The sequence below is a fragment of the Diabrotica virgifera genome, chromosome 2, assembly GCF_917563875.1.
Source record: "Diabrotica virgifera virgifera chromosome 2, PGI_DIABVI_V3a".
Lineage (NCBI taxonomy): Eukaryota > Metazoa > Arthropoda > Insecta > Coleoptera > Chrysomelidae > Diabrotica > Diabrotica virgifera.
The window spans coordinates 207583533-207609397 of record NC_065444.1 but is presented as its reverse complement, the minus strand read 5'-3'; the positions used below and the strand labels follow the sequence as shown (position 1 = coordinate 207609397).

The 25865-nt window shown below is 37.9% G+C and overlaps 3 protein-coding genes across 3 annotated transcripts in view; 1 reads left to right on the top strand and 2 right to left on the bottom strand.

Moving 5' to 3' along the window:
* Positions 1 to 215: 215 nt before the first annotated feature.
* Positions 216 to 683, bottom strand: LOC126880907 (protein FAM200A-like). Its single transcript, XM_050644982.1, has one exon. The coding sequence runs from the start codon at positions 681 to 683 to the stop codon at positions 216 to 218; it is 468 nt and encodes a 155-aa protein (XP_050500939.1).
* Positions 684 to 12310: 11627 nt separating this feature from the next.
* LOC126879776 (protein krasavietz) overlaps positions 12311 to 25865 on the bottom strand; it is a 139893-nt gene continuing 126338 nt past the window's right edge. Inside the window, exon 8 of the mRNA XM_050643026.1 lies at positions 12311 to 12637. The gene's annotated coding sequence lies outside the window, so the exon portion shown is untranslated. The remainder of the gene's footprint in view (positions 12638 to 25865) is intronic.
* LOC114327334 (uncharacterized) lies at positions 16618 to 18603 on the top strand. Its single transcript, XM_028275922.2, has one exon. The coding sequence runs from the start codon at positions 16618 to 16620 to the stop codon at positions 18601 to 18603; it is 1986 nt and encodes a 661-aa protein (XP_028131723.2).

Here is a 25865-nt window from a genome sequence, read left to right as displayed (position 1 = left end):
AGTACGCCACGCGTGTAGCTATGTCAGTGTGGTCCAACCTTTTAGACGTTGCGGGCCGTATTAAATTTGAAATTATTATGAAGGGCCAGAGAACTCGACTAGTTCAAAAAAAGTTTATTTTAAAAAATAATATACAAACGAAATGTTATTTACAAGTATTTTATTATGGTTTACAATTTACATGTTATATTTAAAATTTAACATAAAATAAAAAATCAATGGGATATTTGAGGCAAGGGTTTATCCTCTACTAACTTTTGCAACTTTATATCTATACTAGTCGTAGTGAGTCTAATACACGCTTTCAGAGAATCGTTTTCCATGCGATTACGTGTTTTAGATTTAATATGCTTCAAAGTAGAAAATATACTTTCACATATTATATACGTACTACCAAACAGTAATATAGTCAACGCAAAGTTACGAAGTTTAGGAAAACGATCCTTGGAGACTAACTTCCAAAAAGTACTAATGTCTTCATTTTTCTTTGCTTGAAAAAACGAATCGGACTGTAGTTCGCACAGCTCTAATTGGTATTCTGCTGATTGGTTCTGGATGTTGACTCCCATTGGATTGTTAAAAAGCTCAAGATCGGGCTTTACTGCATCAAATTCCGAAAACCTTTCATCGAATTCTCTTTTTATTTCTGTAAGCACTTTTGCAAACCTCGAGAAATCGACCATGGTTTCTTCTTGATTTATTTCGAAACACGCAGGAAAATGTGTAAGGTCGTTTCTTTTCATGCAGTTCTCGAAAAGATCAAGTTTTTTGCGAAATGTCTCAATTTGACCAACCAACTGTGATACTGTCTTATTTTTCCCCTGGAGTTGTAGGTTTAATGTGTTCAAGTGAGAGGTAATGTCTGTTAGAAATGCCAGTTCATGAAGAAATGTTTTGTTCTTTAGCTTTGTTATAAATACGTCCGTGTTAATAACAATTTCCGTTTAAAAAAACAGTAAGATCTCTTTTCTTAAAGAAAAAAATTTCTAAGGCATTTACCTGCACTCAACCAGCGTATCTCTGAATGTAGGGGGACGTCATTCAGTATTTAATTCCTCCAAGAAAGAGATGAATTTTCGGTGTCGCTGAGCTGTTTCCTCCTCTTAAGCTGTTTACCATCTGCACTACAGTTTTCCGCAGAGAGCCTCTTGATGGATAATGCAATGAAACAATACAGTAACACCATTTTCCCGCAAAAGTCCAGCCAATCCCGTTATGAGTCCCGTCATTGCTTTTGCTCCGTCGGTGCAAACGTAAGAGCACTTTTGAAAACCGCCTATATTTTTCACAGAGTCACTAACTGCTTCAAATATATTTATACCTTTGGTCCCGTCTTCCGTGTGGTGCAGTTTTAGAAGTTCCTCAGTTACACAAAAATCTTCACTGATGCATCTAACAAAAATTAATAGCTGATTTTTGTGAGTAATATCAACAGATTCGTCCAGGGCTAAGGAGTACCTAGTACAAACAATCACGAACTGTGTCGACCATTTTTTTAAATACATGAGTATTCAGCTCATCAACTCTTCTAGATACAGTTTGATGGGAAACTGAAATACATTCAAAATTTTTGGCCATCTTTTCATCTCCAAAGGATCGCGCCATTTTAACGGCACACCGCTTGATCATTTCTCCATCTCTAAATGCTTTTTCACTTTTGACAAGCTCTAAACATACTTCATATGATGCTGCTAAGCTTGATGATTGAACAACTGTCGGTTTTGTAAATAGAGATTTTTTGTTTATTCAATTTAGCTTTAAGTTCTTTTACAAGAGTATTGCGAGCTTCACCTTGATATTTGTCGTATTTTGTTTTGTGCTGGATTTCATAATGCCTACTAGTATTGTATTCTTTTAATACCGCGAGTACTTGACAACAAATAATGCACTGAGGTTTGCCTTTTAATTCGATGAAGAAATATTGATTTTCCCATTTTCCTTGGAACATACGATTCTCTTCGAAAATTTTGCGTTTTTTTGGCACTACTCATCCTGAATTTAACATTCAATTTATTCGCCACTGTTAATTCAACACGACACGTGCAACGGACAGAAGCTAACAGCTAACTGCCCGCTCATCGGGAGTGGGTGTTCAAGGTTAACTACTTTCTTAAGATTATGGAAAGTTAGACAGGGTTGGAACAGGTAAAAGTTATCAAAGGCAATATTTTTGAAATGTGTTTGCGGGGGCCGCAGTTTAACGAGCCTCGGGCCGCATGCGGCCCGCGTGCCTGAGGTTGGACCACACTGAGCTATGTTATAACTCGATGCGCGGGGTAGTCAAAGGTTAAAAGAACATAGTAGAGTGCACACTGGGGAAAACCATTTACATATGAAATATGCAAAAACATTTCTCAATGAGTTATTATTTAAAAAGGCATTTAAGAGTTCATACCGGTGAAACACCATTTGCATGTAAAATATGCAAAAACAGTTTTCACGAAGCTCTCCTTTAAAAGAACATACATTATTACATTTTGCAGAAAAACGTTTTACATGTGACTTTTGCACTGAACAACTTTCAATGAGATCCGAATTAAAAATGCATTTCAGAGTTCATACTGAGAAAAAAAGGTAGATATGAAAAATTAGTCCACATTCTAAAGACAAAAAGCATAGACAAAAGGTACTTACGAATAAAAACAAACCTTTACTGTAATCAAAGAGCACAAATTGTAGGTAGTAGATAACGAACCCAGTCCAGAAATTGAAATCAGGAGGAGTCAGGCAGGGATGTATTATGTCTCCATTACTCGTTAATGTATATAGTGAAGCCATTTTTGAAGAAGCGTTACTATCTCAATGTGAAGGAATAATAATTAACGGAAGATCTATTAACAATGTAAGATGCAGATGACACCGTGGTTATGGCAAGCTCTGCTGAACAACTCCAATTACTACTAAACAAGACAAACAGTTTCTGTGAAGAATGTGGACTAAAAAAGACCAAATACATGATAATAACTAAGAAAACAAGCATACTTTTGGGAAATGTACCGATAGAAAGCAGTGGCGGCTCGTATAACTTTAGGAAGGTAGTGCCAGAATCCGGGCAGCTGCCTAAATTTTTAGTGACGGTTTCACGATATTGTCAAAAAGGATATAAAATAGAAATTAAAAAAAATAGGTGCAGATATTTTTATCTTATATTACTATTTTTGGGATGCCAAGAAATTGACCAAAATTTATCAAAACAGTTCCGTAAATTAAGTAATTAACAATAAAAAAAACTCAACTTACCACCAGTATTTACTGCTGATGTAAACATTTCCAACAGTGCTGGGTTCCTGAGCTGAAACCTCATCAGTGTCACGTCGACCAGTTTGGTCCTAAATCGGACCTCCCTGTCCTCCGTAACTCCAATGTGGCCGGGACCAGCTAAACCCCACCCCTCTCATACTAGGGCATCAGGGTGGAATCGCCCGTTAGGGCATGATTTCTCCCCGATGTCCTTCTTTTGCCCGATTCTCAGTCGCTCGTCATCACGCATCAGCTTCCGTCTCTCGCACTCATCCGACCACCACGTCCTTTAATCCTATACTGTCAATCTTTCATTCTTCCTACCACTGCTGATGTACTTGAAGTTTGTTGTTACGATTTGGTCTCTAGAGCCTATTTAGAAAATTATAAAAATAACACTATTCTATTATTTACACACACGCACAAAGTTATTTAATATCACTGTTAAAGTTTACGATATGTGAAGTCCATCCTTCTTTCTTTTTTGGTGGCAAAGTTTTCAATGACTTTATTATTAAAATTGTAAATGCCATTTACAAAATGTCTTTCTGCAGACAGCATACCTAAAGCACTTAGTCGTTCTTCCTTCATGGTATTTCTGAGGAATGTCTTAATTCGTTTTAGCATTGAAAAACAACGTTCTGCTTCAGATGTTGACATGGGAATGGTTATTAATATACTTAAAAGTTTAACAGTTTCTTCAAATGTACATTTTAAACCTTCATCATTTAATAAAACTGATAACGGAACAGCCCCAGATGTAGTACTTAATTCGTCTCGCTGATACAATACTTGTAATTAAGTTTTAAGCCGAGTTTTGTTTAAAAATAAAAATTGTGTGCATGTTTCATTAAGAAATGATTCGGGGAACTTATCCTTATAAGCAGAAAACTTCTCTGACATAAATAAATGAGAAGCAACTAAATGTCCGGAGAAGGTAAACCTTGTTTTTATTCGCAACAAAACTGCATCGCATATCTCGTCACCTCCAAACAAAACGCATACAAAACAGAACAGTTTATTAGTTTGTTCGCAACCACACAACCAGCTATTTTTATCATAAATAGTTTTATTAAACGTACGACAGCGAAGTTTTGTCCATTTCCACTTTGTTTTTCAATTTTTAAATCGGGTAAAGGCCGACCGAGTTCTTTATTTTGAAGTTTTTTTCTAACGAAAAACCACAAAAAGAGTATTTTAATATACTAATTTGATTCATTGTCAATAAATAAATTAAACGTAGAAAATAATCAAAATATTATTTATATACCTACGACACCCACGACCACGACGCACTAATAATTACAAATTAAAAAATATAGTAGAGTATAAACACAAATATACAATACAGTAGTAGATAATAAACACAATAGCATCAAGCGAACGCGTAAAGAAACTAGAAATAGATCTAAAACATTGTATCTTAAGATCTACTTTTCGAGATTTCGAGCCTGGCACGGAGAGTCCAATTTAAACGTATATTAAAAGTGCATTACCGCTCTATCTCTGTCTCTTACATAGGATGCTCATACAATCTTTCTCTTTTCTGGCGTGCCACTATACCTTTCGGCACCGGGATTTTCATGATCTTCATCCCTTATCCGGTCAGCTGTGGGTGGCCAGAGTCGGTGGTTAGATGTGCATTGCGCTACACAGAAATAATCACAAAAAAAATTAACAGGCATTAAGATGTTTTTAAGATAAAAAATATGTTTCTGCATAGTTAGCAAGGTAGTGCCATAGCTCTATGGCACTACCTCACGGGCCGCCACTGATAGAAAGGGTTGATAAATTCAAATACCTAGGAACCTGGATTTCGGAGAAAAATGATCAAACAACAGAAATAAGGACCAGGATAGAAATAGCAAGAAATGCGTTTGTAAAAATGAAAACAATTCTCTGCAACAAAGACTAAGACTAGAAGAGTAGCACAGAAAACGACAATAAATATCGTTCCCATACCACCAGATTGACAACAGGTGTAATAGTTTCTTTGGTTACAACCTCCTGAGATTTTCAAAAATTATAAATCATACAGGATGCCGAGAAAATTAAAATGAGAGAATTTTAAATAATTCCTTAGTACTCAACAAGAAAGATTCCTTAGTACTCAACAAAAGAATAAATGAATTAAAATGTATAAACATTTTCAATTTCTTTGCAACACGAAAATGCAGTAGCTTCATAATACTCTGGTTAAATCGGAGAGTGCAGGAAGAGTCTATACCAGTTTCGGAGGTTTTTTCCTCCTCATCAGTAGTCCCTTATCCTCTTCTCCCCGATTTCCGCAGGTATCACACTTTGGGCCTTTCCGAATTGCAAAGAACGAACTGCCGCGGATTTAACCAGAGTATTATGCAGCTGCTGCATTTTCGAGTTGCAAAGAAATTGAAAATGTTTATACATTGTAATTCATTTACTCTTTTTTTGAGTACTAAGGAATCTTTCTTGTTGGAACTTTTACCACATTGAGCAGATTGGTCATAAATTATTTAAAATTCTCTCATCTTAATTTCCTTGACATCCTGTATGATTTATAATTTTTGAAAATCTCGGGAGGTTGTAACCAAAGAAAGTATTCCACCTGTTGTCAATCTGGTGGTATGTAAACGATATTTATTGTCGTTTTCTGTGCTACTTCGATTGATAACTTATTTTGTTTTTCGGTAGATGGCTCTAGTTCATCCGCGGCATTTCGTTCTTTGCAATTCGGAAAGGCATAAAGTGTGATAACTGGGGAAATCGGAGAGAAGAGGATATGGGACTACTGATGAGGAGGAAGAAAACCTTCGAAACCGGTATAGACTCTTCCTGCACTCTCCGATTTAACCAGAGTATTATGCAGCTGCTGCATTTTCGTGTTGCAAAGAAATTGAAAATGTTTATACATTTTTATACTTAAATTGTAGTTTCTCAAGATTCTGCAGACACCGTTGTTATTTAATTGTTAATTATGCGTGTCCATCCGATTTTTTTGCCGGTGCGCCGCGCACTAGTTTCAAAAATCTCCTGTTTTCCTGCGAAAAATATATTTTTTAGATTTTTAGGGACATTCTAAATAAAATGGGTTTCTTGTCACTTTTGTTAAATCGCTTATAACTTTAAAACTAATAACTTTTTCGAAAAATAACAAAAAACATATTTTATTTAGAATGTCCCAAAGAATCTAAAAAATATATTTTTAGGAGGAAAATATGAGATATTTGAAAATAGTAGGCGTCGCACCGGCAAAAAAATCGGATGGAGACGCATAATATTAACAATAAAAAACGGCGGTCAAAATTAAGGTTAGACCCGATATCTCTTCATAATCTTGAAAATGAATGTCTAAACTACAATTTAAGTAGGTACTTTGCAACCTCAAAAATACTAATTTAAATACGAATTTTTAAGTCTTAAAAATGCGTATTTTCGCATTTTTCACATTTTAAATCGCCTATAACTCGAAAACTGTTAATTTTTGAGAAAAATCATAAGATACCTTTCTTGTTTAGAATGACCCAAAAAGCCTAAATATTTTTTGGGGTCAAAAAAATTTGATCTTTTGTATTTTGTTTAAACAATTTCTGCCCAAAAATTTCGCCCGGCACCCTTTAGATTTGTTTAAATGAGAAATTTTTGAATAGAAATCCACAAAGAAACCGAATTAGAAATTTTTTCAGACGGGAGCGGTCTCACCACATGGACTATCTAAAAAGCTGCTCTGACCTGCTCTATCCTAGATCTAATTTCGTCGTAAGTATTACAATGTAATTGATTGGTATTAAACATATATAGATCGACAGTTTTATATTCTGTTATTTACTTATTAGAGTATTTTGGTTTTGTGTACCTATGTTTAGAGAAACAGAAACTAATTAAACAAAAAATAAAGGTAGCTAAAGAAAAATGGATGGAGGATAAATGCAAGGAATTAGAAAAGTTGAATGAAAAACATGATACGTTTAATATGTTTTAAAAAAGTTAGAGAAGTAGCTGGTCTTTATTATAAGAAAACTCCACATACTATAACCGATTCGTCGGGAAAAATGATAATAGACGAACACGAAATTCGAACTACCTGGTATAATTATATAAATGAACTGTATAATGATGATAGACCCGAAGAACTGGACACTTTAGATGAAGTGGAAGGACCAGAAATACTAAAATCAGAAATCCTACATGCTATAAAATGGCAAAAAAACAAGAAAGCCGTTGTTCTGACAACATACCTACAGAAATGTTAAAGCTCATAAATGAAGAAAACATTGGAATACTAGTCAAACTTTTCAATGATGTTTATTCGACTGGTGATATCCCTGAAGATTGGTTAAAATCCGAATTCATAACCCTACCAAGAAAACAACGTCCGAAAAACTGTAGCGATTATAGAATGATCAGCCTTGTGAGCCACACTTTGAAAATCTTTCTACGTATCATCCACAATAGAATCAGAGATAAATGTGAAGAAGACCAGGATGAAACACAATTCGGCTTCAGAAATGGACTGGGGACCCGGGACGCACTCTTTGCACTAAATGTATTGTTACAGAAATGCCGAGATCAAAGGAAATACGTTTTTGCTGTATTTATTGACTATGAGAAGGCCTTTGATCGAGAACATCACAAATTAATTAAAATATTAAAGGATAAAGGAGTTGATAGTCAAGATGTATGAATCATAGAAAAATTATACTGGCGTCAAACAGCGACAGCTTGCATAAATGGAAAATCAACAGAAATATGCAAAATACAAAGAGGTGTCAGACAGGGTTGTATACTGTGCCCACTGTTATTCAATTTATATTCAGATAGAATATTTAAGGAAGCGCTACATAATTTGGAATGGGGTGTGAAAGTTAATGGAATTTTGATAAATACAATCAGATATGCAGACGATACAGTTATTTTAAGTGATGATATGAATGGATTATAACACCTTTTAAATGCCATTGACACAGTGGGAAGAGAGTTTGGCCTAAACATAAACTGTTCAAAAACAAAATACGTGGTATTTAGCCGTTTGGCCCATCAAGATTCACGGTTATATGTTAATGGTCATATTTATAATTCAAAGAGTACCCAGTTTTAAATATCTTGGTTGTCATATTACTGAACAAGTAGATCCAGATAAAGAGATAAAATGTAGAATCGAGATAGCCCGCACGACATTTTTAAAAATGGGGTCATTCTTCTGTAATGATAACTTGCAACTTCAACTTCGAAAGCGCATGATTAAATGTTACATTTGGTCAGTCCTCTTAAACGGTGTCGAAGCATAGACATTAAAAATATCCACCATTAACCGCTTGGAGGCCTTTGAAATGTGGCTGCACAGACGTATACTGAAAATACCATGGACGGCTATGCTGGCAAATGTGGCAGTCCTTAAGAGAGCAAATGCTGCCCGCGAGCTGCTTGATAACATCACACATCTAGAAAGATGGCTTATTTTGGACACGTAGTAAGGGGAGACTGGTATAACATTCTTCAACTTATTATGATGGGTAAAATCGAAGAACGCAGAGGAATTGGTAGAAAGCAGGTTTCTTGGTTGAAGAATATCCGGGAGTGGACGGGAATAAAGAAAGCAGAACACCTATTTAGAATAGCTCGAGACAGTTTCGCCATGTTAATCGCCAACGTCAAGGGGACTTGATAGGGCACGTTAAGAAGAAGTATGTTTAGATTCCAGACCTGCTTCCTTACATCTCTCAACGACACTACCAAGTAATATCTGAAGATCTCATTGAGTAGAAGCTAGAAGTACTGTGTCGTCCGCATATCGCAAATTATTGATGAATTCACCTTTCACGATTATTCCTGATTGTTTTTCAGAAAGTGTATTTTTGAAAATTCTTTCGGAGTAAACATTGAAAAGCAGGGGCGATAAGAGGCATCCCTGCCGTACTCCTCTTGTAATATTAAGAGTCTGTGATTCCGAACCGTCTACTAAAATTGAAGTTGTTTGATTCCAATACAAAAATTTGCAATTATGCGAACGTCTCTACCGTCCAAGCCAATGTTTTAGAATTTCGATTAATATTGAGTGCTTAACACTATCAAATGCCTTTTGGGAGTCAATAAAACAATAGTATATGTCTACAGATATATTACGACATTTTTGAGCAAGTACATTCATCCCAAACAATGCCTCTCTCGTTCCAAACCCCTTACGGAAACCAAACTGTGTGTCACTAAGGCATATTTCATACTTTACGACTTCGGTCGTAACAAGGGTTTGTCGTACATTCCATTAGTCCAATACAGCAATGTATCGAGCCATTCACACAGGACGACCACGACTAACTGTCGTGCCGTTGCTCTTCGGCTGTCGTCCAATGTCCCAGCAATGGACGACGGTCGTGCCGTGCTATCAGTGAACCACCGGCATAAATCCTTAACTACAGTTAGTCGTGTAGTACCAGTGAATCCAGTGGCACGTACCTACATAATGGCAGACAATATATGTAGATGGGGAATTTTTACCTACATAGATACAATACATAGGTAAGCATCTGGTTGGTATTATTTTATTGTGAGGACAAAAATTCCAGATTTAACAATGTTTATGACTTTTTCAAAGTGCCGAGGAATAGACCCTATTATAAAATGCATTATTATCAATGTACCCTATTATAAAAATTAAATCATAAATGTTCCATCGGGAATATCTAAAATTTCTTGTTAATATTTTAAAGATTCTTTTATAGCACAGTTTAATGTCCAGTGACATAAACGTAGATATATATTCGTGTTTTATTAATGATTATTTAAATATGTATAGATATTAATATAATCGGTATATTAAATAATCTAACATCAGTTTTTTAGACGGATCTTTTAAATATTGAAAGATGAAAATTGAGTCCTATAACAATAATTATTGTTCACTAATTTAATTGTATTTTTATTAACAAAATAGGTATATATTTTTTTATACAACATATTGCTACTGAACTGGGATAACAATCCTTAAAGCAAGCATTTAATTTAATAAGCTGGGATTACCAAAGATGGCCAGGGCGAACAAAAACAAAATTTATGTAATTTAATGTTTTGTATTTTGGTAACTTATATAAAGAAAAATTTGGAAGTACGAGTACACCGCAAGAAAGGCTGAGAGAAATAAATGGGGTAACAATTAAGAGAGATTTCAAGAGACGAACCGGTAGAAGCGATACGAAAATTAAAGGTAGGTAGAAATGATCAAATACTTAAGAGAGAAAGGGAAATACTGGCTGTGGACAATATGCAAAGATGCATGGAAGGAGAAAAGGATCCCAAAAGATTGGGAAAACAATTTAATACTACCAATATACAGGGTGTCCAGAAACTCTACCGACAAACGAAGACAGAAGATTCTTCAGATAATTTTAAGACAATTTAACCCAATTCAAGGGAGCTAGAGCTCTTTGAAGATGGCGTCTTGTTTTAAGTTTTTCTTAAATATCTCCAGAACGCTTCTGTTTAGAAAAACAAAAATTAGTACGCGTATTTATCTTCCAGAGATAAATCTATTCCATCCATTGCGAAATTTTAGTACCGATCATAGGCGTCCGTTTTGGGTAGGGTGACGGTTATTTTACCGCATAACTTTTTTGTCTTTAATTTTTAAGCATTTTTGACTCTGAATTATTAAATTGTGAGGTATTCTAGTACTAAAAGGTACTCTTACTTTAAGTCGACAGGATACACCGTTTTCTAGAAAAATCGATTTGAAAATTTTTCGTTCTTTGGATTTCAAAAAGAAAGATTAAAAAAAAACTATTTAGAAAGATGAAAACTGGTACATTTATTTATATTCCAGAGATTAATCGATTTCATTAATGGCGAATTTCTAGTACCGGTCATAGGCGTCCGTTTTGGGTAGGTGAACAATTATTTTATAGCATAACGTTATTGTCTTTAATTTTTAAATATTTTTGACACTAGATTATTAAATTATGAGGTATTCAAGTACTAAAAGTTACTCTTGCTTTAAGTTAGTAAAATACATCGTTTTTTTTTGAAATTTTTTTTAACGTTTCTGGAAAGTAAATATGCATACCAATTTTTGTTTTTCTAAATAGAAGCGTTCTGGAGGTATTTAAGAAAAGCTAATTACATGACGCCATCTTCAAAGAGCTCTAGCTCCCTTAGGAAGCATTTTCGGACTAGGTGAATTGGGTTAAATTGTCTTAAAATTATGAGGGATCTCCTGTCTTCGTTTGTCGGTAGATTTTCTGGAAACCCTGTATAAGAAGGGCGAGGAAACTCTTTGTCACTGACATGCGGAAATAATTAAAAAATTTATTTTGGTAATTTGTTAAATCTTCAAAAAGTGTATGATATAAACCTACTCCTTCTCTTCTTCCATTGATTGGATGCACCCAATGTTGGCGATTACGTCTCCGTCTTTTTTTACGGCGATAAATTAACCATAAAGCCAAAATTTTTGCCCGATTCATTCTACGCCTTGTGCTCTCTACGACAATAAGATGAATACTGTCGTAAAGTGTGAAAGTCCGATGAGCAATGAGCACGACAAACGGTCGTACGACCGTTTGTCGTGACGACCAAAATCGTAAAGTATGAAAGAGGCGTAAGGTATTCCTCTCATTTATTGTAGATAAGCCATGTATGTATTACGTTCAGAAAAAAAAATTTCAATAAATGGTTTAACAAACTGATGTTTCTATAATCAGCATTGAATTTTACTGTTGTCTTCTTAGGTAGAGCTACGAGCAATGAATTGGACCAACTATTAGGTGTGTGTCCGCTGGTATAAATGGTATTGAAAAACGAAGTTATAGCGTCTAAAGCATTGCTATTATTTATAAGCTTGTACATTTCACTTGGAATTTCATCAGAACCTGTCGCTTTGCCATTTTTTGATGATTGTATGGCTTTTATTGCCACAGAGCGTGTTATTAGGGGTCCGTCGCAGTTAGTAATATCCAGAAGTGAACTACCCCTATCGTCTTCAAACAAATCCGTAACGTAATTTTCCCATTCTTGAAGTTTGTCCTCTAGTTCAAATATTACTTTAACATTTTCATCATGTAACTTTACCATGTTCATCATGTGTTCAATAAAATAAAACCCGTTTTATTAAAATTTCTTGTATATTAAAAAATTGACCATAAATCATTAATATATAACATTGAGTTGTGATTTTATTGGCGACGTTTTAGACAAATATCATTTTTTCCCTTGTACTAATATTTTTTTATATAATTATTGAATACATTTTAGTGAGGTCAATGTTACATGTCCCCAGTCAAAACTATTGCCTGCCACTCACCAACATAGTAAGGCACCTGAAAATTTTTATACAATATAATTTGAATACATTGGAAAAAATGCTACTTTTTAATATTTTACAATGATAGGTGGCACTGATATTTATTTACGACCAACAAAACCCATTTCCCTGAAACAAAAGAAAATATATTAGTTTATTTATGTACAAAAAAATAAATTCATAGATTTATTATATTATAGCAAAATTAATTGATATTTGAATACACAAATACAGTCTGATTGTGTAATATACACTCACGGACAAAAATATTGCATATTTTGAAATTGCAAAAAACAATGAAGAACGGAAAAAGCCCTGGACCTGACATGCTTGCTATCGACCTTCTAAAAATTACGGATGAGCAGCATATTGATGTTTTAGTGATACTCTTGAACAAAATTTATAGCTCGGGCACATTACCCAAAGAATGGTTAACGTCGATCTTTATTTGCCTCCCTAAAAAGAAAAACGCAAGAGAATGCGGCGACTACCGCACCATTAGCTTGATGTTCCATATGCTAAAGTTGCTACTGAAAGTAATCCATAACCGAACATATCATAAACTGGACATGGACATTAATGATACGCAATTTGGGTTTCGTAAAGGCCTAGGAACTCGTGAAGCTCTTTTTTTACTTAACATACTTATACAAAGGTGCCTGGACGTCAATCAAGATATCTATGCGTGTTTTACTGACTATAATAAAGCATTCGACAAAGTATGACATGAACAATTAATGCATGTCCTGGAATCAAAAAAGATAGACTACAATGACCTTAGGATTATATCGAATTTATACTATAGTATTTTTACTACAAAAGCAAGATTACGTAGGTCAAAATTTCTGACGTAAAAGCACTGTCAAAACATTAGAATGTGACTTTTCATCATGGCCACGTTAATGTCATTACTTGTCAGATATTTTTCTTTGTTTTTGTTTACTATAAAAATAATATCTATAATTCTTTATTCTAATTAATGATGTCAATCGGATTTCATCAACTGCCGAAATGTATTAATCATATGCCAAAATCTTTGTTAATGTTAACGAAAATAATGATATTCCATAACATCAACTCTAGAATTGAAATTTGTGTAGCATAGCTAAAATACGACACCAACACGGAACTGCCCGATCTTGTATAAGCGTCCACATGGTATTTTAATAAGAAAAACGTAATCGCGATTACATTGAGAATTTTAGAATTACATTATATTAATTAAATAACCAAAAACATTTATTATTATCGATAATATACATTTTCTAAAACAATTATTTAAGTTCAATATTCCAAAAAATAATAATTTTAGTTAAATATTTTAGACATTCGTACACTACTCATACATTCAAACGCAAATGACAGTTCAGTGTTGCTGGTTGCGGTCAATTATGCTGTGAAATAATCTATTTTAATGATTATACCTACACTATGATAATATTGTTGCTAATTAATATATTTCGGCAAGTAATGAAAACCAACTGACATCATTAATTAGAATAAATAATTCTAGACATTATTTTTATAGTCAACAAAAACAAACAAAAATATCTGACAAGTAATGACATAAACGTGGCCATGATGAAAAGTCACATTCTAATGTTTTGACAGTGCTCATACATAAAAAATTTTGACCTACGTAATCTTGCTTTTGTAGTAAAAATACTATATACAACTAGCACGTGTTAACGATCGCTGTCAGAGGACATTGAAATCAGACGTGGGGTGATACAGGGATGCGAGTTGTCGCCAATTATTTTTAATGCCTACTCGGAAGAAATCTTGAAAAAGCTCTTGAGGGTGAAACAGCTGAAATAAAGGCAAATGGAGTTCCCATTAACATTACTATGCAAATAACACTGTCATCTTAGCTAAAAATTTTATGGATCTTCCAGGGGCTGGTGACCAGAATAGCGAAGTTTGGACAAGAATATGGTCTAACAATGAAGGTCAATAATACTTATGTGAATATCGAAAACTCAAAGATATGACCAGAATCTCTTCATAAACGGATCCAATATAGAACGAATCAACCAATATGCATACCTTGGAACAATGATCAACTCCATATGAGATTACTTACAGGAAATCAAAATTAGAATAGAAAAGGCTAGAGCAAATTTTAACAAAATGAGAAAAGTGCTCTGCACAGGAGATTTAAAGTTGAAGTTAAGAGGTTGGCTAGGTGCTACGTTTTCTTGACTTTGTTTTATGGAATGGCAGCTTGGACCTTGAATGCTACATCAACGAAAATACAGTAAAACCTCGATATAACGGACCTCTATTTAACGGACTTCGGATATAACGGACCAAAAATAAGGTCAAATGTAAAAAAATTAAAAACGTTCTGTTAATATTATACATACTTAACCCTGCCTTTACTAACATACATTGCATAACAACGGGGTACCCGTGGATCCCAAACGTTGTATTTTACAAAGAATTTCAATAAACTTTTTATTATAGCAAAATTTTTCACATTTCGAAATAATCTGACTTATTTTAAACCTATTTTTATATAACGGACTTTCTGCTTTAACGGACACCTTGTCCCCCCAATTAGTCCGTTGTATCGAGGTTTTACTATACTAGAATCATTCGAGCTGTGGGTGTACAGACCAATTCTGAAAATATCGTCGACAGAACACATCACAAACAAAGAGGTTCTGAGAAAGATGAATAGACTAAAGAAATGGAAATCTTAAATACCATCAAAACAAGAAAATTGGAATATCTCGGACATATTACACGTGGAGAGAGATACAACTTGCTCCAATTGATTATACAGGGAAAGATTCAGGGAAAAAGAAGCATAGGGAGACGCAGAATATCCTGGCTGCGCAATCTAGAAGAATGGTACGGATGTACATCAAATGAACTTTTCAGAGCAGCCGTCTCTAAAATCAGAATAGGTATGATGATTGCCGACCTCAGTTGCGGAGATGGCACTTAATAGTAGGGGAGGAAAGTATGCTAAATGTGCAGTCACTCGAGCGCTTTGGGGATCTATTGGGTAGTGAAGAGTAGGTTCTAAAACCAAAAAAAGTTTTCCATTTTAGTGGGAACTTTCCATTTTTAATTTAATTTTCCATTTCCAACAATCGTTTTTTCCGATTATAGCGCCATTTATGCATACAGCGGAACCTCGATAACTCGGATTAATCGGACCGCGGCCGATCCGGGTTATCGAAAATCCGGGTTAGGCGGAGAGCATGGTAAAAATTAATAAAATACGGTATACTTATAGATAAAGTCCGTTATAATTAAAATAACATGAAATATATATGCACAGCACACATCTAACTTACCTACAGTAGGAAAAATGAAAGAATACCCATGAACGAACATATAAAACATGCTGTATTTTCCTGTCACCGTGTCACACAAAAAATTGGTCAGCGCAAGTACATGTAATAATTATTGTTACATGTACTTGCACTGGACAATTTTCCTTGTGACACGATGACAGGAAAATACAGCGTGTTTTATATGTTCGTTCATGGGTATTCTTTCATTTTTCTGACTGTACAAACTGTACATATATGTAGTTGTATAGAGTATGTATAGTATAGAGTTATAGAGTATAGACAGTATAGAGTATTGTTCATTTCTAGGTAAAAAAAACGTCCCCGTGTGGAGGCGGGCCTCTCAAGTAGAATACCTCCACAGCTTCTCCTGCTCATCGTAAAAGGCGACAAATTGTAGCAGCTGACCGCTGTCCTTCAACCCAGCTCCTAACCTGTCCCTGTGTGGTAGTTATTACCCCTTAACTATCATATGACACCCACCCCTACCATCAAACACGTCCTGATACCCAAACCTATACCCGAGGAGAAAACCTCCACGAATTTAAAAACCAGTGGAGGAAACCACTGAAAACAAACGGATATGCATAGGGATTGCGGCTATGCACCATCCTAGTATACCGCCACCCCAACCTCAAGGTGTAACACCATCGTGCCGAAGGGGTGCATGGCCCAGGGGTAACGTAGTGGGCTACAAGCGATGCCTAAGGGAGATGGCGAACCCGAGGGGAAAACAGCCTTGGTGGGGCAAGGGCGCACTGCCCCACTGGACAGATCAACACGACCCAACTCGTGGGAAGGAAGATGGGACAAAAAAAGAAAAACAAAAAAGGCGGAAGAGAGAGCAGCGGGGGCGAAAAAGAAAACAGAAGAGGCGGGGAAAAAGAAAGGGACGAGAATCAAGGGGAGAAAAGATGGAGAAGAGAAGTGGAAGAAAAGGAAGACCCCGGATCTAGAACCAGCGCAAACAGAAGCAAGGGAAAAGAAAGAGAAGGTAAGAGGGAAACAAGGGAAGTAAGAGAGGAACTGCAAACCAAGAGAGAAGAAGAATTAAAGAGAATAGGAAGAGAAAAAGAGGGAGAAGAGAACAGACAGAAGGACGAAAAAAATAAAGCGAAGAGTCAAAGGAAAGAAAACGCAAGGGAAGAAGGGGAATCGAGCAGCTCTGACAGCAGTTCCGATGATGAATCGGAGGAAGAGGAGCAAACACCCAACTGTAATGCAAGAACAAAGTTGGAACGCCTCCAGGATAGTGTAGCGGCCCTTGAAAAACTCATGGTTGAGGTGCCAAATACAAGGGTTGCCATAAAGCAGGAGGTCGACATCCTGAGAAACCGGTTGTTCGATTATACCGAGGAACTAGAGGAAAGCAAGAAGAAAGAAGAGGTTCCAAGGAAGTCTGTTTGCACGACATCCAGAGGTGTGCAGACGAACATGGAGCCCTTGAAAGTCAAGAAAATGGCAACAATGGGTGTTCAAGTGGACCTAGAGAACCCAGAAGCCATTAAAAGGAGGGTGGACGCCATCACGGAAAAAATGGCAATATGCGAGTACGAGGAAATAACAGAGTTCTTAAATGAGGACTGGCCGGAGGAAGTCTTCCAAAGAACTGAAGTGAAAGAGGGGGACATCTCTGATATAGCAGCTGACGTGGCAGTATTTGTTACCAACAACGACGAGGACAAAAAAGCCATGGAAACGGTGAAAGGTATGTTTCCTGACCTACCAGGTGTTCCAGCGGAGGTAGATGAGGATGGAGGCCTGGGAACTGTGAGAGTCACGATGTCTGCTCATGTAGATGGAACGTGGATTGACAAGGAGAAATATGGATTCAAACTTCTCCCAAACAAGAAGGAAGAACTCGAGTCGGTGAAGTTCCTCAAGACATGCAGGAAACTGGTACAGAAGATGGAGGAGCTAGGAAGAGAAAGAGTAGGAATCCACACGCCAACATCACTAGGAGTCGAGACATCGAGGAGAATCCTGGAGTGGGCAGCAAGAGGAAGGGGTGTGACGATCACGCTCCTAGGCAAAAAATCCAGAAGAGGGTGGGCAAACATTAACACCAAGCCCAGAGAACAATGTGGAGTAGTACTTATCAGCAAAAACAAGGAAAAATCATTTGCGGACCTTATGACAGAAGTGAAAAGTAACCTCACAGGAAGAAAATCCATCGACATAAAAAGGATCAGACAGACCAGAAATCAAGGAATATCACTGGAACTGGGAGGAGGAAGGGAAATGGCGGAGGAAGTGAAGAAACTCCTCTCTGGTAGCACATGTGTGTCGAGAGCAGTGGCAAAAGGGGGCGTCGTAAAGAGAAGAATCTTGATGCAAGAAATCCCACCCAACACAACGGAGGATGTGATCCAAAAGGCCACAGAGGAAGCAGCAGGTAAAGAGCGGGCATGTGACATAGTAAAAACCTGGACCGAGACACGGGGTGGAGAAAGAGGGATGATGAGTGCAGTGATGGATGTCGACGAAGACGCGGCCGAAAAGATCCTAAGAATGAGAAGAATTAGGGTAGAGTATACCTCCTGTCGGGTCATAGAAGCAAGGACAGAAATACCAAGATGCTTGAGATGCCTAGCCTTTGGACACAAGCAATGGAACTGTAAAGGGCAGAACAGAAGAGGATGTTGCTTCCGATGCGGCAAAGAGGGTCACATAGCGTCGGAATGCAAGACAGAAACAATCAGATGTCTCAACTGCGATGTGACCGGGCATGTGGCGAATTCAAGAAGATGTCCAAAGTTCAACCGACTGGTTGAAAGTAGGGACCACTAAGGACTAGTCCCAGGAAGAGCGCGCGAGTGGAAACAGTATGAAAGAGAGCGTGAAAGAAGTCCGAGTCTAAGAAATGGCGAACACAGGAAATAAGATCCGAGAGCTGAGAGTACTACAAACGAACGTGGGAACGGCGAGATTAGCACATGATCTCGCCGAGGCTGCCGCCGTAGAAAAGAATATCGACGTGCTGGTGACGGCGGAGCCAAACCCAACAGCGGCTAAGAAAAGAGGATGGTTTGTGGATACGACTGGAAGGGCCGCTGTACGAATCTACAACAGAAAGCTGCGAGTGTATGAAATTAAACCGAAGGAAGGATACGTGATCGTCCGGATGGAGAAGATGCAGCTGGTCTGCTGTTATGTTTCTCCGAACATAACAGTGGGTGAGTATGAGAGGAAGATGGACGAGATCATGCAGGAAGTGGGGAACACAGGAGGAGAATGCGTAGTGCTGGGAGACTTTAATGCAAAAGCAGCGGAGTGGGGATCTCCTATCACCGACACTCGCGGCAGGATACTGACCGACTGGGTGGGTACTCTGGATCTAGTAGTACTGAACACAGGTCTGGCGCCTACGTTTGTTAGGAGAGGTACAGGTACGTACATCGACGTGACTATGGCGACACAAGGAATAGCGGCGAAAGCAAGAGGCTGGAAGGTTTTACCAGACTACACCGGAACGGAGCATCAGTACATCGGATTCTCGATAGTCGGGACGGGAACTACTAACGCAGTCCGCGCGTCTGGTACGTCGGGAGGCGGATGCGGCGATGGAAATAACTGGAAAGTATACGAGGAGCTGATCAAATGGAGAGTTAGCATGATGCAGGGTCAATTACCGACAGTCGAAAACCTGGAGAGGGTAATTAAAGAAGCGATGGAGGGAAGCAGGAGGGGTCGCCGAGATATAAACAAGATGCCCTACTGGTTGAACGCGGACATCGAGACACAAAGAAATGAATGTATAGTCATGAGAAGAAGGCTAACGAGAGCAAGGGGCAGAGCAGGAGTCGATCCTGATGTCATCGAGGAGATCGAGGAGGAGTACCGCCTACGGAAGAGGGAACTCTACAGGGAAATTCGTGCAGAAAAGAGAAGGCACTGGAGAGAACTGTGTGAAAAACTGGATGAGGACGTCTGGGGTCAAGGATACAGGATCGCCATGAAAAAGTTCCATGCGTACCCCTCGTATGAAATGCCTATGGATAAGAAGCTCGAGGTAACACGAGAGCTCTTTCCCGCGGGCAGGTGGCATGGTGTACGGAGAGACGAGGAAGCTGAGCGGGCTGTACCCTTTACCATGGATGAACTTGTCGAGGCATTGGGCGCACTTAAGACGCGCAGGTCCCCCGGTTTGGATCAGATATCACCTGAGGCGGTGAGGTGTCTAGGACGGGCGGAGCCCGCGTGGCTTCTGGAGCACATGAATGCACTGCTGGAAGCACAGACCTTTCCTGAGCCTTGGAAGACATCGAAGTTGGTACTGCTTCCCAAAGCTGGGGAAAAGTATCGACCCATCTGCCTTCTTCCGTGCGTCGGTAAGCTGTATGAAAGAATGCTGCGGGGACGTATCGATGGCATGATTGAGAGATCGGGAGGCTTGTCCCCGAGGCAGTTTGGTTTCTGTAAAGGGAGAAGCACGATTGATGCAATCGTGAGTGTATTCGACGCATTGCGCAATAGAGGGGATGAACACCGTTGGGCGGCCCTGTTGTTGTTCGATGTTAGGAATGCATTCAATACGCTGCAGTGGAACGAGGTAATGAAGGCAATGGAGAAGAGAGAGTGTCCTGGATACCTGATGAACGTGGTAGCGGAATATCTGTCTGAGAGAAGAATTATGGTGGAGAAAGGCACGATCGTGGATGTGACGGCAGGTGTTCCCCAGGGATCTGTCTTGGGCCCGACGCTATGGAATCTAGCATATGACGGGATTCTGAACTGTGAATATGGAGAGGGTACGTCTCCCTTCGCATTTGCAGACGATCTCGCTGTGCTGGTAGTGGCGCGGGACGAGCCAGATCTTAAATACCGGGTACGGAAAGCAGGCGGCGTCGTGAAGAAATGGATGACACAGCATGGACTGAAACTCGCGGCAGAGAAGACCGAGGCCATCATTCTGAAGGGGAAAAGGAACAGGCAAAGTGTGGAGCTACAATGTGCAGGAGCGTGTCTAACACCCAAGAAACACGTAAAGTACCTAGGAGTGACGATGCACCAGAATGGAAAATGGGGGGAGCACGTGCAGGTGGTGACCCGGAAGGCTGCAAACAGTGCGGCTGCGTTGGGGAGGGTGATGCCCAACATTGGAGGACCCAAATCCGAAAGGAGGAGGGCCTTGCACGGTGTTGTTCAGTCGATCGTCCTCTATGCAGCCCCAGTCTGGAGTGAGGCGGTAGGGATACGGGCCTACAGGGGGCTCATTACACGAGTGGACAGAACAAGTCTGCTGCGAGTGGCATGCGCCTACAGGACTGTGTCTGCCGCAGCCTTGTGGGCCATCACTGGATGTGTTCCGCTGCATGTGTTGGTAGTAGAAAGAAAAGAACTGTATGAGAGAAGAGACCTTGAGCTTACTATGGCCGAGAGAAGACAGGAAAGAGAAAGGTCAATTGAAAGATGGCAGCAAGAATGGAACAACATGGAGCATGTGGCACAGTGGACAAAGATGCTGCTTCCTAACTTAAAGGATTGGATGGACTGTGGTCACAGGCGACTGGACTATTTCCTGACGCAGGTGCTCACAGGACACGGGTGTTTTAGAGCCTACCTCTCTAGGTTTGGAAAGGCTGACACTGACGAATGTCTATACTGCAGACACCCGGACACTGTTACACATACCATGCTAGAGTGCAACAGATGGATAGTAGAAAGAAATAGAATGGAAAGAGAGACAGGTGTGAATTTTTTGACAGTGCGAGAAATGATTGAGAGAATGATTGAAAATAAAACTGGTTGGACTAGCATACACAACTATATCCGTGTAGTGATCAAGAAGAAAGAAGAGGAGGAAAAACAGCTGTACCAACGATAGGGGTGAAATATATGGCGAGTAGAAGGCAGAGGGAATAAGTTTTGACGAGAGGCGAATAAGTGAGATATATTGTATGAGACAGACTGTGGGAAAGAAGCTCAAAAAAAAAAAAAACCCAATCTTGGGACCAAAAAAAGGGGGAACGGGGAAAATGAAGGGCCTCCTTGCTTACAGTCTGTGGATAAATGAAGGTAAAGTGCTTCGGAAGCGATGTCGACCTTGCAGCGGCCATTCCGTTTTCGGAGCGCTGGATGACAGAGGAGGGTCTGGTTTAGCAGGTAGGCATTCGGCGTAGCCTCGGCGACGAGAGAGCGTTTTAAAGCACCTCGGGAACTATCGCTGGTACTACGAAGAATGAATCCTGCACTAAGGTCAGTCAGGCGGCGTTCTGGACTGAGGTGTCTTTTGAAGATTCCAGACCCCCCCTCTTTAAAGACGAAAAAAAAAAAAAAAAAAAAAAAAAGGTAAAAAAAACGACTTATCGAGGTTCCACTGTAATTCAAAAATTTTTTCAAATAAAAGTGACTTATTTTTACGTAAGGAATCCGAATCTGAAATAAGAAATGGGGGCTACTATTTAAAATTTTAAAGTAACCCCCCACCCCACCTCCGTGGGGGGTCGTGTTTGGTGCCATTCGATAGATTTTTCAAACATACTGAATAAGTGTATTTTCCAGTTTTTCGATCTGATGTTCATTTCGCGGAATATCGCAGGATTCGTATCTAAAATTTAAAATCTACCCCCCACCCCTCTCCGTGGAGAGTCGTGTTTGGTATCATTCGATAGATTTTTGACAAATATTGAGCACATATTTTTTAGCTTTTAGATCTATCGTTAATTTCGCGAAATATTCGCTTTTTTCTTGTGAAATTTTGTGACTCATCCATTTCCTTATGCCCCGCCCAAATCGTCAGATTTTTGAAATGTACACTGTTTTGCATGTACTTAACTTACCTTATCTTAATCTGACGATTTCGAGTTTTTCTAAGGATACATTTTCTTTTTCGGCTCCCCTTAACGAACTCCCCGTGTTTAGAGCCAATATAGGTAGAGGTACATCTACAGGGTACCAGGTTTCTCCCCATATGATATTCTGACGCGCTCGAGTTACTGCAAAAATCCCCGCTTGGGCTCCCCTACCATAAGGAAGAAGAACATTTTGAAATTATCATGTGAAGTGAAATTTTTTATGCTGCAATCCTTAGCCCTCCCCGTGTCACAGGTTTAGGATTAATTTTCCGAAAGCGATGTTAGTGTTCAAGTGTCATGTAAATGCTCGATTTAACTCCGATATAGGCTATTATGGTGGGCAATATAAATTTTAAATTGAATCTCATCAAGGTAAGTATTCACTATTTTAGTGACATGAAGACGTGCGTTAATGAGCACGAATCTGTCATACCTAGTGATGTGAGCCGAGAATATTTCCAAGCGAATATTCGCGAACATTGGAAAGTTTCCGAGAATATTCGCCTATAAAAAATGGAAATATTCTCCTGACCGCGAATACTCCCGGAAACTTTCAATGGAAAATTCTCGAAAATATTTCCGAGAACTTTCAAGAATGTTTCCGAGAACTTTCCATAACATTTCCGAGAACTTTTGAAAATATTTCCAAGAGCCTTTTGGACATGAGTCAGTGACGTAATTTGAATTTACATGGAAGTAGCGCTATTTAATTCACACGGCCGGCGAACCTATACCACTGCCAAGTACAAAAGGAACATTGTTTTGAATATTACCTTCATTATTTTTGTACTAAAAATTGCTAAAGCAAACACGTTGAATGATACGAGGAGTACTCTCGAATCATAATTTACAATGTATAAACTTTGCAAATCATGATTTGGGATTTACAATGTATATTCATTGTAAATCATGATTTGGGAGACCTCCTCGAACATTCAATGTGTCTTTGTTTATTTCTAATGCATCTTTATTGTGATTGTAGTATTGGGACCGTGCAAGTTCGGAAAAGCGACACCTATTTCTACGCTCTGCACTTTTATTCGCACTTTTGATTATATTGGCCAATCATAAATATGGTCCTGGTTACTAGATAATTGTCAAGGCCATAGTGCAAAAAAAAATAATAAGAAGAAAAAATAAGATTTAGGTTATGTTATTTAAACGTAAACAATTGTATGTAGTAAATAAAATCAGTTATTAAAATGCAGTACTGCAAGCAAAATACAATTAATTAAATTTACCTTTATATAATAATTGCATATCATATCAATACTGTGGAGCAATATATAATTTTTCTTCTTAAATGACAATAAGTATGAAATGTACGTCAATTTGACAATTTCAATTGACAATATGAATTATTTAAGAAAGTTGCAATATTTCTCCACTATTCGCGCACGATCGTTTCGCGTATCCCTTCCAAGTACTTGCACACCGCGAATAGGTATAATGCATGAGAATATTGCAAAAGAGAAAAAATTCAAAACTACAATAAAGTTATACTTATCATTAAAACTTACTGTAAAAACTAGATGGGGTTAAATCCTTAATTGCATAAATAACATTATTGCGTCTAAAAGTGCTTTACCGATGCTTGTGATCATAGAGGGAGAAAATTTAAAATGTTCATGGAATTTTAAACGTAACTGTCTGGATGATGAAATATTTTGGATAAAGTTGCAAAAAGTAGCAGTTGTGCTAACACCAATTGTGAAATGGATTAGGTACTTTATTGGAAGGCAATATGTTTAAAATATCCTAGGTTGTGGAGGCATTAGTCCTGTCGCCAGGGGGGGTACAACGGCCTCGTTAATTCAGATGGACTTACCCAAGTTTTTTTTATGTATTTTGACCCGTAGAACACGAATTTTTTGGGTAACAGTTGATCCGGATGTCGATAAGATTGTTATAGACCAAGAACTTGAGGAATCAAATAACAGCGATTTTTGGCAAAACAAAACAATATTTTGTATTTTTTGGGTCATTTTAAGCAAAAAATATTTCTACAAGTTTTTTAGTAGGATGCACAGTTTTCGAGATAAACGCGGTTGAACTTTCAAAAAATCGAAAAACTGCAATTTTTAAACCCGAATAACTTTTGATTAAAAAATAAAATAGCAATTCTGCTTAGCGCCTTTGAAAGTTCAAGTCAAATTATGTCGGTTTTGATTATTTGCATTGCTAAAAATTTATTGTGTTATTGTTAAACAAAGCTACAAACAACTAGTGCGTGAGTGATGTTTCTATGATTTCTCATTTAAAATCGAACGAGTAGGTAGAATAGGTACTAGTGCAATCAAGACTATTTCTACGTTACATGCGTTAAAACACATGTAAAAGCACGGGAAACCCTACGTGTTTATAGCTTTGTTAAACAATAAAAAAATAAATTTTTACCAATGGAAATAATCAAAACCGATATAATTTGACTTAAACTTTTAAATGCGGTAAGCAGACTTGCTATTTTATTTTTTAATCAAAAGTTATTCGGGTTCAAAAATTGCAATTTTTCGATTTTTTTAAAGTTCAACCGCGTTTATCTCGAAAACTGTGCATCCTACGAAAAAACTTGTAGAAATATTTTTTACTTAAAATGGCCCAAAAAATACAAAATAGTGTTTTGTTTTGCCAAAAATCGCTGTTATTTGATTCCTCAAGTTCTTGGTCTATAACAATCTTATCGAGATCCGGATCAACTGTTACCCAAAAAATTCGTGTTCTACGGGTCAAAATACATAAAAAAAACTTGAGTAAGTCCATCTGAATTAACGAGGCCGTTGTACCCCCCCTGGCGACAGGACTACATGTAAGGATACAGAATATGTTTTTACCGAGAATATTCCATTACTTCCAATCAGTAAGTCTGAGGAAAATGAATGCTTATCTAAATTAGAAAAAAGAACAAAATGATTCTTCTTTAACAGGACAAAGCCTCACTGGTGAAAAGCATATATTAGCTATGCAGTGTATAGAGAAGATATCATCCCATGTTTATTGACAAAAAAGAAAACATTTTTACATAACTAACAAGGTTCTGTGCAAAAGCAGACCTTCGGTCAATGGTTTTTATTTGGCTTTCAGCACGATCAGTAGATTGTATAAGCTGCTGACAAGTAATGTGCACCAAAACTCCTTTAAAAGATTTGGCAATAACAATACTGGGGTTACCAGCTTCCTACGCTGAAACAGAGCGTAGTTATAGCACATACTCTTTACATAATAAAAGAAGAAATAGACTGACTATAGATAGAGCAG